Genomic DNA, 13,371 nt, shown 5'->3' on the forward strand with positions numbered 1-13,371 from the left:
AGTCACACAGTTTTCTGTTTCCTGGGAAATGTATGGAGGTGTCTGAAAGAAGTTAACGTGCTGGTTTGTAATAATCATTTCTGATAAGGAAATATTTTTGGGTTATAATTCCATTTGTCCAATTTAATAAAATTATTTGAGTCTAAATACTCAAATTTGAGTCCAAATACCCAGTCTACTTTCTTCATAGCGTAGCAGAACCAGTGCTGCACATTGTTTGAATATACCCCTATTAAAGTATTTGACCATCTGTTTTGGGACAAAGAGTGGAGAACTGACAAAAACTCAATTTCTAGAGTATTACTCGTAGCAGCACCTCTCAAAGGGCCCTATTTAATTAACAGGCTATTCTTATTTTCTACTGAATTCTGAGCTTATTGTCACTGGTTCTGTTCTCATTGATTGATGAGAATAACTAGTCCCTGATTGTTCTTTAATATATTTTTATTCATTTGGAGACCATTATCATATCTTCCCTCATTAACGAAGAATATATGATAACTATGATAGAACTGATTAATATTCACTATGGGAGTTTCATAACATGAAAAATATTAAAAGGTCATATCTTTTGAGGTATCTTGCTCTAAGTATTTTTGTTAAGTAGTAGATTTTTAATGTCTAAAATTATTAAATTTTCTTCACTTTTTGATAACAGCATTCTGAAAAAAACCACAATATTTTTCATTGATTTAAAAATGACAGTTCATTAGCATATTTTTTTTCTTTATAATGTGTGTGTTGGTCCATGTCAGGTTAGTGGAGAAAATAGTCTGAAAAAAATCTGCTAAGACTGTCTTTTCCTCCACTCTATTTTGTATTTAACATCAAGACAATATGTAGCGTGCCTGGAACTTTCCTAGTGGTCTGATCACTTTGTTTTCTTTTGAAAAATTCTGTTGAAACTGCTTAACGTTCCTGATGAAGATTTTTGTTTTCTTTCTTATGCATTTAAATGCAATGAAACCAGATTATCAATAATAGATCTGAGAGAAGAATTATCATAGTTACCACATTTTTAAGCATTGCCATTTCATGACATGAAATCATATTCTTACAAATTCATCTTTAGTGGAGCTCTACTGAAGTCATTTTTTCTACCACCTACCAGCAAACTTAAATGAGAAAGATAATGGCATATTTATAACCTCTCAATACAGTGCCATGTAGAGATTCCTGAGCTAGCTCTCAACAAGTTGATATTTAAATATGGCACATTGCAGTGCCTTGCAGAGATACTTGCTTGTGTCCCTGTGGCCACATTAGCAATGTGCTTTGCCAGGCTAATTACTTCTACATCTCAGCATGATGAGTTTGTTGGGGCAGAAGGCAATGCTGATGTGGCTATACTGTTTCCAGTGATGGATATAACTCAGACTAGCTCATTCAGAGCTAGCTTAGGTATTTCCCTGTATTTCTGCATTTTGCAATAAATATAGGTCATATCCTGGAACCTTGTGTGGTCCAAAACGGCATACCTTTATTTAGGTTGGTAGAACTGCACTGATCTATCTACACCAGGTAAAGATACATCACCAAACTTTACGCAGAAACTATATAAAGTTTAGCAAGACAACTTTTAGAGAAATAGTATTTGCTAAGGCACAGGTCTCTGATTACTTTATAAGGCAGCTTCAGAATGCAAACCAAAATAGTGACTACACCTAACTGACTACATTGTAAATTATGGTGCTTCAGCAGCTGGATGATGATCAGTATAGGCATCCCGTCAATGAGGCCACAGTGGTCAGCTGGGAGCAATAAGCCCGTTAGCCATTCCCACTTATCAGTCATACCCTTAGGAAATCCCATCTGTATTCTAAACCAGAGAAGCCATAAATGTACCATGAATATAACTATGAAAGGCTTTTGAACTTGAAAACACTGTACTCAGGCTACTTACACTGGATAGCATTCATTTAATACAGCAAATATTGTTTGATTATTTCTTTTTTCTCCCTGAAATAAACCAACAAAATTCTGTCATTGAAAATAGACGGAAGTGTCAACTTTTACCTAATATTCAGGAAAGCATCATATGACAGGTCAGCACACCAGAAGTGGAGTATTTATTTCCTTATATAGACAAACTCTGAAATAATAATTAAAAAATCAGACTCAAGAACACCTAAGTTGTGCTGCTGACTTTCCTGAACATCATCTGAAGAGCTGCCTGCTTGGTAAGGTACAGAAACTGAAACTCAACTTCAGGAAAAACAAAGCAAACTAAAATACATTGAATCATTCCTCTGATCTCCCAATGGCTAAAAAATGCAGTGTGGCATGTGGTACTGCAAACTAATTTCATGATCACTAATAAGGAAAGATTCTCACCTCTTAATATATAGTAGATCTTTGTTATTGTACTCTTTTAGCCCCTTTATTTGAGAATTTTGAAAGAACATATACATTCTAAACTGTAACAAGTGTATTAAACAGATTTTACAAAGCCCAGGGTGAAGCACAAAGAAACTAAAAGAATTGTCATGTTCTAAATCATTTTTTCAAGCAAAAATAGGAGTTGACCTCAGCATTCCTCATCATTTATCCTACACTGTAATCATCAAACACTAACTCCCTAATATGAAAAACAAACAAGCCTGTCATGGTTTAACCCCAGCCAGCAGCTAAGTACCACGCAGCTGCTCGCTCATTCCTCCCCCGCTCCCAGTGGGATGGGGAGGAGAATAGGGAAAAAAGTAAAACTCATGGGTTGAGATAAGAACAGTTTAATAACTAAACTAAAATATAATAACAACAACAAAAATATAATAATAATAATAGTAATGAAAATTACTATAACAAAAAAAAAGAGAGAAATAAAACCCAAGAAAAGACAAATGATGCACAATGCAGTTGCTCACCACCTGCTGACCAATGCCCAAGCAGCAATCTGCACCTCCTGGCCAGTTCCTCCCAGTTTATATACTGGGCATGACATTCCATGGTATGGAATATCCCTTTGGCTAGTTCGGGTCAGCGTCCTGGCTATGCTCCCTCCCAGCTTCTTGCACACCTGCTTGCTGGCAGAGCATGGGAAACTCAAAAATCCTTAACTTAGGATAAGCGCTACTTAGCAACAACTAAAACATCAGAGTGTTATCAACATTATTCTCACACTAAATCCAAAACCCAGCACTGTACCAGCTACTAGAAAGAAAATTAACTCTATCCCAGCTGAAATCGGGACAAAGCCACAAAGCATTTTGATGAGGGCATGCTGGGTGACCTGTGCCTAAAGCTATGCTTATTTGTTCTGATTTTGTGTATGTATTTATTATTTAGAATTTATTTAGTAATACTTATTTAATTGTAGTGTTGTCATTATGGTGACTGAACTGCAGTTCCTAAGAACTGGGAGGTTGTCTTAATCTTTATGGTTTGCCATGGCTTCCATAGCCTCCCTTTTGTACCTGAAATGTCCCAATCAGAAAATATACTTATTTTTATTGGACTGGAGGGGAAGAAGGCTGACAACAATTGGATTCAATTTTTAGGTGTCATTTGATTCAGTTTTATTTTTGTGTTTTCATGCAACATAAGAAGAGCTGATCAGGCTGCAGCTGCTCAAACTCAGCAAAAATGAATGAAGCAGCCTCTTTATTTGAAATAGCTGCTGTGGCTAAGATAACGTTGGTTGAACATGGCTTTCCTAAACTTGACAAATGTAGAGCAAAAGGTGTAGTGAGCATATGAAAGAGAGAAGTTCAGCTGGAGAAAATATAATCTTCATATGGAGGAAGAAGATGCCATTTCAGAAAGCTTTCAGTCGGAGATTGGTTTGATATATAGATTTTTTTTCTTTTGCATATACGTTGTTTTATTATATAGTTAGCCCCCAAATCATTATTTGTGCTTCTAGGGTTTTACTGTGGTGAATATATTGGTCCGGTGCCAGGACACATTTCTTTCAGCATCCTGTATTTACCATAAGTGTATATTTTTTTAAACTAAAATGATACTATAATAAACACACTATCTTTTAACAGAACTGAGTCCTAATGAAGTATGTATTGTAAATTAATAGCACTAGTACATATGTGTATTCCACAGTGAAACTGTGATGATCTTACATGTGACAGAGCATTTTTTAGCTAATGTGTTCACTATGTAATATGGTGGTGTTTAAAATTATACAAGCTGTACAATGTCAAAGAATGTATAGATTTGCTACCACTCACTAGTTGGAAAAGAGCTTAAATAAATAACAGATATAAAAGGACAAGGACCAGAAACATAACCTCGTTCAAAGTAATTGTCCCAAATAGAAATGAATTTAAAAAAAAAAACCACTATTTTTTCAGTGTTTATTGCAAAAACACTCATTGTTTTATATTTCAGTTTGTTTGTACCAAGATTTTTTTATTGTGCCCTCTAATGAAAACCTAAAACCAGATGGATAGTTTAAATAGAGATCTGTTAATTATTTCATTGGCAACAATGTGTCAGGTTATTTCCTGTTCTTTCCTTGTATATTCACATCTGAGTTAAAATATGGAAAGGATTACTGAAACTGGTAGTACTTTAAAAATTCAATAATTTCTTTATTCATCTCTAAAGGTTCTTCTGGGCAAAGCCCTTTACTGGTTGCTTTAAGTGGAAATCATACTGGACAACTGAACTTTACAAGCAGAATGAATCAGCTATATCTTCGCTGGTCAACTGATCATGCAACCAGCAAAAAAGGATTCAAGATCCGTTACTCAGGTAACTATTAATGATTTCGATTAAATTATACTTTGTGGTTACATATACTATTTAGCATCAAATTAGGACTTGTATTACAATGTCTGTTTCTCTGAAGGTAATTTATTATAATGTACATTTTGAGGATGTATAATCATTCTATTGCAAGTTCAAGGTAAGCACTCTCCATTTTTTCCCAATTTGCCAAAGATCTCCAGATTAATACTTCTCTCTGCAACCTGCTATCTTGTCTTACCAGACCTGGAGCAAGGCCTTTGAAACGTAGTGGGAGGGATAGCCCTTAGATTTGCACAGAAGTACTCAAGAGTGCGAATTTTTGATCCTGAAGTGGTATGCGGTACTCCACCTGCAATTCAGTACACAATTATTAGGTTTATAATTTCGTTGAGTTGCAGTTCACAACTTTTTTTACTATGCTTTTCTTCATGTACAAATAAATGGAAAACGAGGGGGAAAAAAATCCCTCACTTCTTCAACAGGCTGCATGTGAATCTGGTGGTGTGGTGACATAACAATATGTAAATAGTCTATCTAAATAGTGTTAAAAATTATGTCCCATATTAAGAAAAAAAAATCAGTTACCAGTATTGCAATACTGGATTATACTCTACATGTAGACATACTGACCCTTACTCAGTTTGCAGCCTATTTAAGATGTTTTCGCACATACATCTGCAGACACATTGCTCCTAAAAGGCTTGGCTTAGGATCATTTACATGGTGTAAATAGTGAGAGAGAGAGAGAGAGAGGTGATAATTACTGTCTGTTGTTAACATTTGCTTTTTGTGTGTTTGGACTTGATTAGCAATGTAAAGGTTGTGTGTGTTAATTTTGGTGGCTAATAATTGTCAATATAAATTAAGTAGAGAAAGGAATACTAAGAATGTTTTAGAAGAACGTTTTATCAAGCACCAGGTATCTCCCATTTAGTCATGCTAAATGCCATTGAGGGAGATGATTTTCACAGAGCTCACTCCTGTCCTGTACCATGCATGCACTGGCTGTCTAACCTCTGGAAAGTTTCTCTTGTTACTGGAAATAGAAGACCAGGGCTGAGCTCAGAGCATAATAATGATCATTGTTTTGGGGACTTAAGAACTATAAGCAAAACTGTGAGCAGTCAGGAAAAAAAACCAGTTAGTAAAAGCATTATCTCCACCTTGCAAACAGCCTTTGGAGTATTACTACAGACAAACTGAAGCTGAGGGACAGGGGAAAGGGAAGTTGTTTTCAAGCATATTGGGGATTCATTTAGTTTTTCATAGGAAAAAGGCAATTGTAGGACCTGATAGATGGATTGAGAATGTGGAAGAAGGAACAAAGAGAATCTGTCACATGATAACCCTCAGATGTGTGGCAGTGAGGGGAGTGGGCCTTCTGTCATGAATTTAAAGTGAGGAAGTAGTATCAGGATTACAGGAATAGACTTCACGTGAAGGATTTATTTTGTAAGTATGAAATTATTAAGGAGACTGATTTTTGCGGAATAAGAAATTATTTTATACCTTTTTGTGTACGCAAAACATGCTTTGCAGTAGTGAAGAAGTGGTCTGTCTAATTGCTAGGCTCAATTCATCAATTATTATGGCACTAGCTGCCACTAATAATAAAATTGGGGGACTGGAGAGAGATATGCAATCCTTATGGCTATGTTTGGGGAAAAAAACAACTGTTTTGCTTTTTCCGCTTCACTAACAGTCAGTGCCTCCATTTTTCTCTAAACTTCTGTACATTTTACATGAGATTCAATGGAAATAATCAGCATGAAGGAAGAGTAACAGTGAGTGGCAGCATAAACAATTGGATTTGAATCTTAATGAGGGAAAGCAACATCATGAAAGTAGGAAAAATACAAGATCCCAAACCGGCTATTGATACTGTGGCAGCTGTGACTGAGCCAGCAGGCTTCCTCATAATGAAGAACCTATTGAAATGAATTACTGCCCTCCCACAACCCTCTCCTTCTTCTCCAGCTATGCCTGTGCACAAAATTTTGTAAATTGTAGTTTTGTCACAACTAGATTTCATTTATAGATACAGATTTTCTTCACTTTTAAAAAGTGCTAGAAGCTTTCAGAGGAATGCTTAATATTTTCTTTAGCATACGACCTTACTTGTGTAAGGTATTTGTCTAATGTCACTTGTATGTTTTCTGTCTCGTGGTTTAAGGTTTTTTGCTAAATCTTAGTAGAAAAGACCTATAGCGTTACAGCAGAGGGGTATTCTTTTAAGGGCTTTGACATATTATAGAGGCACTAGCATGATTTTAATCTAAATAATAAATTTCCTAACTGCCATAACACCTAGATATTAAATGATCTCTTTCTTAATCTAGTGAGTATCTGTATAGCATAGTGAAACTAGGAGAGGAAGCATTGGTTAAAATTTCTTGCAGCTGTAGAGAAGTAATCCCTTTTTTCTTTGAAAGGATGCAGTATGGTAAAATCACTAAAATGGATGCCAAAAATATAAGGAAAACGTATTACATGCTGAAATACTTTTTTTTTTTTTTTTTTTTTAATGCTTGCTTCTTGTTTTGTAGTGCTTGACCTGGTGCAGCTGGGTTCCACCAAAACTGTGCAGTTTATTATAAACGGGGAATATCTGTGAGTGCAGAAAGTGGAACTTGCTGAGCCCAGGCTAGGAAACTCTGTAAGAGATGAAAGTTTGAAACTGCTTTGAAAGACACCTGCAGAATGTGCTTCTTGGCTTTTTTCTCCCTCAATAATTTATAACCCTGCATGCACTTTCCTACCCAAGCAAGCTAGCATAAAAGCATAACAAAGAAGATGTGGATGATTTTTTTTATGCAGTGGTGGAAGGAATGAAAGCGCACTACAGTACTTGGCACACCCACTGGAGGCACGGTGATTTGGGAAGCAGAGGGGTACTTAGGTTGATACTTTGCAAGTTGACATTGCCTCTATAACATTTATAGACTTTTGTTTAACTTTTGGTTAGTTATTCAAGAGTAAAAAGGCAAGTGGTTACTTAGCTAATTTGTAATTGCCTGCCAATAGAAATGTAGAGAGATATATTAAAAACCCCACTATAGATCTCTATTTTACCTTATGTATTGGGTTTCTGTGGCAGGGTTTTGGCAGCAGGGAGGCTACGGGGGTTGCTTATGTGAGAAGCTGCTAGAAGCTTCCCCCATGTCCAATAGCGCCAATGCCAGCCAGCTCCAAGATGGACCCGCCACTGGCCAAGGCCGAGCCCATCAGCGATGGCAGTAGCGCCTCTGTGATAACAGATTTAAGAAGGGAGGAAAAAAAAAGCTGGGCAAGAGCGATTGCAGCTGGAGAGAGGAGTGAGAATATGTGAGAGGAACAACTCTGCAGACACCAAGGTCAGGGAAGAAGGAGGGGGAGGAGGTGCTCCAGGCGCCGGAGCAGAGATTCCCCTGCAGCCCATGGTGAAGACCATGGTGAGGCAGGCTGTCCCCCTGCAGCCCATGGAGGTTAACAGTGGAGCAGATATCCACCTGCAGCCCGTGGAGGACCCCACGCTGGAGCAGGTGGATGCCCGAGGGAGGCTGTGACCCCATGGGAAGCCTGTGGTGGAGCAGGCTCCTGGCAGGACCTGTGGACCCATGGAGAGAGGAGCCCACGCTGGAGCAGGTTTGCTGGCAGGACTCGTGACCCTGCAGGGGACCCATGCTGGAGCAGTCTGTTCCTGAAGGACTGCACCCCGTGGATGGGACCCACGCTGGAGCAGTTCGTGAAGAACTGTAGCCCGTGGGAAGGACTCATGTTGGAGAAGTTCGTGGAGGACTGTCTCCCATGGGAGGAACCCCACGCTGGAGCAGGGGAAGAGTGTGAGGAGTCCTCCCCCTGAGGAGGAAGGAGCGGCAGAAACAGCGTGTGATGAACTGACCGAAACCCCCATTCCCTGTCCCCCTGCACTGCTGAGGGAGAGGAGGCAGAGAAAATCAGGAGTGAAGTTGAGCCCGGGAAGAAGGGTGTTTTAAGATTTAGTTTTATTTTCTCATTATCATACTCTGATTTGATTGGCAATAAATTAAATTAATTTTCCCCAAGTCGAGTCTGTTTTGCCCGTGACAGTAATTGGTGAGTGATCTCCCTGTCCTTATCTCGACCCACGAGCCTTTGGTTTTATTTTCTCTCCGCTGTCCATTTGAGGAGGGGAGTGATAGAGCAGCTTTGGTGGGCACCTGGCGTCCAGCCAGGGTCTACCCACCACACCTTTATTCTGCTCGTGTAACCTCATCTGTTATTGCAAGAAGCTTAATTCTTCACCATTCATTTCATCTTATTTTTAAGCTTTGTACCTGTGAAACAACTCTTGCTATTTCCTCTCTATTTCAATTTAAAAGAAAAGACTATTGATCAGTTTGGTTTTGTCTTTACATTTTCCAGTAGCTGGTTAGAAGTGACAAGGGAATTGTGTGAAGAAGTTCATCAGACTTTATAATTGTTTCTTCTGTGGCTCCTAAACTTTTAGGTGGTGATTTGCTGTAGTAAATACAGCAGGAAAGTCACACAACATTGGTTGATACAGTACTTTGAATCAAGAGGAATATTAACAGGATCATTTATAAATGTTGAACCATCAGTAAGAACTTCTGTACTATAAATAGCAGGTTATTTAGTCAGATATTTAATTTTTGAAGAGGCAGACGTTCACAATTATATCACTGAAGAGGGAATAGGCCTTTGCAAATTTACCTTGCTGTTTTCATACTGTTTACTTGTTAGATTTAAAGATAAACTGCAAAAGAAAAAGAATTACAGCCCTACCCTTTTTTGTTGCTTGGTTGAGTATTGTTCTGCTTTTTGATTCTGTACATTATAAAGTGAAAAATAACATATGGAATTCCATTAATTAAGGAAATGTTTTAGTAATCAGAAGAGGTATGTTTAGTTTTCTTGTGTGACCTCACCTAATTACTTAAGCCAGTGTCTGATTTCTTATCTATGAAGTGAGAATGTATAAAGTGAGAATGATAGTAAACCTCTGCCTCATTGGATATTTAAAGAACAGCAGCACAAAGGACATAAGATCCCCTGGTAATATGATGATGAAGACAAGTAAGTATCCAAAAGGGAATATTAGAAGGAAGCAGTGGACTAAGCTGTGACTTTTTATCTGTCAACAAAAATATCTATCATATAAGTGAAACAAAGGCAACATGGGATTTGAAGGAATGTGGGTTTTTTTTATTTATAATTTCAAACATAGGACTGTTTCAGTGAATAGTTATAAGTATCTTCTTCATACAAGTTTTTGGGCTACTGATCAAAGGTACTGCTGGGAAATTAAGTCCTTTGCTAAAATAAATTCTTAGAGAAAATGTGATATTATTCACTGTAAGACTGAGATTTACAAAATCGTCTGGGGAATTTGGACATCCAGTTTCAAATAATTTTAATTTGGAATTGGGAGTTATTTAATTGTACTTCTCTTAGACAGAGTGCCTCAAACAGCAAAGAAAATCTCAACGTAAATGTTTAAGTGTTCCACCTCTTAAGAAAATATGGTTTGTGAAAGGAAGAGTATGGTCCTGCAAATGCAAAATCACTGTTTATCTGTGCTGCTGTCCACACTTCAGTTGACTAGTGATACGTGATTTAGCTAGGCAGTTATTACCCTGTTGGTCTTCAGTTGCAAGTGACAAATGGACATTGTGATTATAAGTGAGCTGAAAATGTTCAGTATGTTGCCTTGCAAAAACCATTGGTGTTTAAGAGGCCTTGAAAGAATGTGGATGCTATGTCATTTGGAAAAGTAAATTAAATCTGTAAATGTAAAGTTACTTCAGGTCACTGGAACGGCTTCGTAGAAGTTTATCACATTTTGTGGTAAAACATTGTCATTCCTACATGAGAGCACTCCTGTGTCATTGCACCTATATCAGCTAAGCCTCATGAAGTTCCAGGAGAGATCCTCTCTCAGAAACTGGCTGGGAAAAAAACAGCATTTTATCTCAGTTGTCCTTGATACAAGGCTGCAATATTTTATGAGCACTCTGTAGAGATTCCTCCTTAAGCTCAGAATTTTCACTCAGCTGACAGTGGCTGTAGTTTTCAGTCTGACATTCTTCAAGCATTTGCTTACTCTCCAGGTCTTCAGACATTTTTTATTTGTTGCCTTGTGTGTGGTTCTTCAGTTAATATGTCAATTCCTGATCCTAGAAGATGCTGTGTGTTCTTCATCCTGGACTCTGAAGGGAGTTCAGTTTAAAGAACAGATTAAAAATTACTAAACTAGAGATTAAGAAGGGAATTGTATGTAGTCTTATCAATATTCCTTCACTGTCTCAACAAGTGTTACAGTCTTCAACAAGATTTTTCAGAGTGGTAAAATAAAAATCTGTCTTCAGAATTTTAGATAATTTGCTTCAAATGCTTTCCTTCTTTTCATGCTATGTATAGTTTAGACATAATAAATTGTTTGAGTATCAGCCTTTTCTATTCATGTTTCACTGCCTTTACTGCACAAAATACTATGAGTTTTGGTAGGGCTTTTACATGGGTGAGGACTACAGGACTACAACTGCTTGCCTGCATCATTGTTGCTGGCTTCTGACATACTAACTGCCTACTGCTGCTCCTTTAAAATGTCATTAATAAACATTTCTGTAAGAGCACGAGGTGGATCTGATCTATGTAAAATAACTGTTTTAAACATAAGTTATCCAAACATATATGACTCATATCACAAAATGCACATTATTATGGGTTTCAGAGATACTGTTAACAGTTATGGAATTGTAAAATTTGATAATCTGTGGGCACAGCCCCTTTCTGATATCTGGGATCCTTTCTGTATTGCCCTCTGTTGAACTATTCACTGTACTTCAAGGAATTCACCTCACTTCATGTAGTCCCATTCACCATACTTAGTTTGTCCCAAACCTCACACTCGTTCTGGTCAAAATACCTCTGCCAAGCCAGTCTAGCTGTGCTCCCCAACCTTTCTGTCTGATCTCCATCCTTGTTTCACCCCTCCCTACAAATCGCAGTCTACTTTTAGTGGTTCTCTGGTAGACAATATAAGATAGTTCTTTATCCGGCTCTTGTCAATCTTTCTCTCCCTTCTAGCTTCCCGTTTTAATTTCCCTTGCTTTCTCATTACAGTGTCTCTCCTAATTTGTTATCATCCTCCTTCCTTGCTTCAGTCCATGATCATCTCCTTCTCTGTCTCCCACTAGTCAATTCCAATTGATTTTATATATTTTTCTTTCCAGTTTCTTTCCCTGAACCATACATATGTTTTCCTTGCACCACATTTTACTCTGAACATAATGAGTCTCTGATACATCCATCCTTCTGATGCCACTTCTAATAGCTAACCAGGTCCTTCTCTTTCTCTCGTTTCCATCACTGGCTCTTAGCCTCCAATCTCTCCCTTCCTATTTCTCGTCTCATTGCATAATCTGTCATGACTGTTCTTCCCCTGGGCTCTTAAACCCAGTACCTTTGTGTCAAATTTTCTTTCTCTCTTTTCTCCAGTTATAGCCTTCTTACCCAGTCAAACACAGCTCAGAGCTTCATATTCACACTTGAACCTCTGCCTTTACCTTTCACAATGTCAGATGACCACAAAGCGTTACTAAGACATCTCGGTTCCCAGATCTCCTCTTCCCTATCTCCTCCAGCTCCATGCAGCTGCTGCTACTCACTCAGTGAGACACTTGGGGTGGCAGGAAAAGTAAGCAGTAGTAACAGTAGGTTGAAGTGATGGTTGAAAGCAGCAGATACACAGGAGTCATCAAGGTAGCTGGGAATGGAGGATATGGATTTCTATAGGAGATTTGCAATAAAGGCCATTAGGAATTAAGTATATTTTTGGAAGTTATGTTGAAGTAAATTCTAAGCAATATTGCTGTTTTGTGTTCCTCTTGTTTTCTTGTATCAATTTCTTCTTCTTAGTTCAAACGATTTTTTTGCTTGATTTTTTTCTGAACACCACTTAGTTCACTGGAGAGCTTAAACTATGCCTTTGGGCTCTGGGCGTTGTTAATTGTTACAACATAAGCAACAATTATGACTGACAGATTTCCCTGTGGTCCCCCATGAAATTTTCAGTATTTTGACATCATTCTGTGTAATTCAGCAGCCTGAATGTCCCATATTTCATGCCATTTTAAGGCTGATCTCTTTGGAGGTTCATATTATTGTATATTGTTGAAATTAACCACAGCTAAAAAAATGGCAATAACTTCCCTAGTAATCAGAACACAAAGTACAACCTGCTATGCTCAAAATCTTGTTATGGGTAAAAAACCTACACTTTATATGTCTACCCAAGAATTTACTGTTAGTATAACTGTAATGCTTGCAGTTTAAGAAAAGAATTACTAGTCTAGATTAAATGGTTATAGAAAAGAAAGAAGAAAAAGAAGAATAAATGAAAGCTACTATACAGAAAAACAGTACAGTTAGAATTGTTATACACACAATTCCCATTATCTAACCTTTTCCCTGGTGCTACAGTCATGCTTCCATTGCTCCTTGGGAACCCAAGATCAATGGCTTCAGTTTGGTGTTTATATGTTGCAGGAGATACTGCAGGTCATCAGTAGCTAGAGTCCTTCAACAGGAAGAGTGTGACATGGATGATTTCTTCCTCACTCTAGGATCCACTTAGGATCATTCTTGTTTGCTCACACATTTTTACACCCTGCTGTTGGTCAAGTT

General features: G+C 37.8%; 1 protein-coding gene across 1 annotated transcript in view; it reads left to right on the forward strand.

Moving 5' to 3' along the window:
• Positions 1-13,371, forward strand: part of CSMD1 (CUB and Sushi multiple domains 1) — a 1,238,313-nt gene that overhangs the window by 1,121,164 nt on the left and 103,778 nt on the right. Inside the window, 1 exon segment of the mRNA XM_050893357.1 lies at positions 4,561-4,707. Coding sequence (XP_050749314.1) covers positions 4,561-4,707 — 147 coding nt within the window.

This window comes from Gymnogyps californianus, chromosome 3, assembly GCF_018139145.2.
Source record: "Gymnogyps californianus isolate 813 chromosome 3, ASM1813914v2, whole genome shotgun sequence".
In the NCBI taxonomy this organism is placed as follows: domain Eukaryota; kingdom Metazoa; phylum Chordata; class Aves; order Accipitriformes; family Cathartidae; genus Gymnogyps; species Gymnogyps californianus.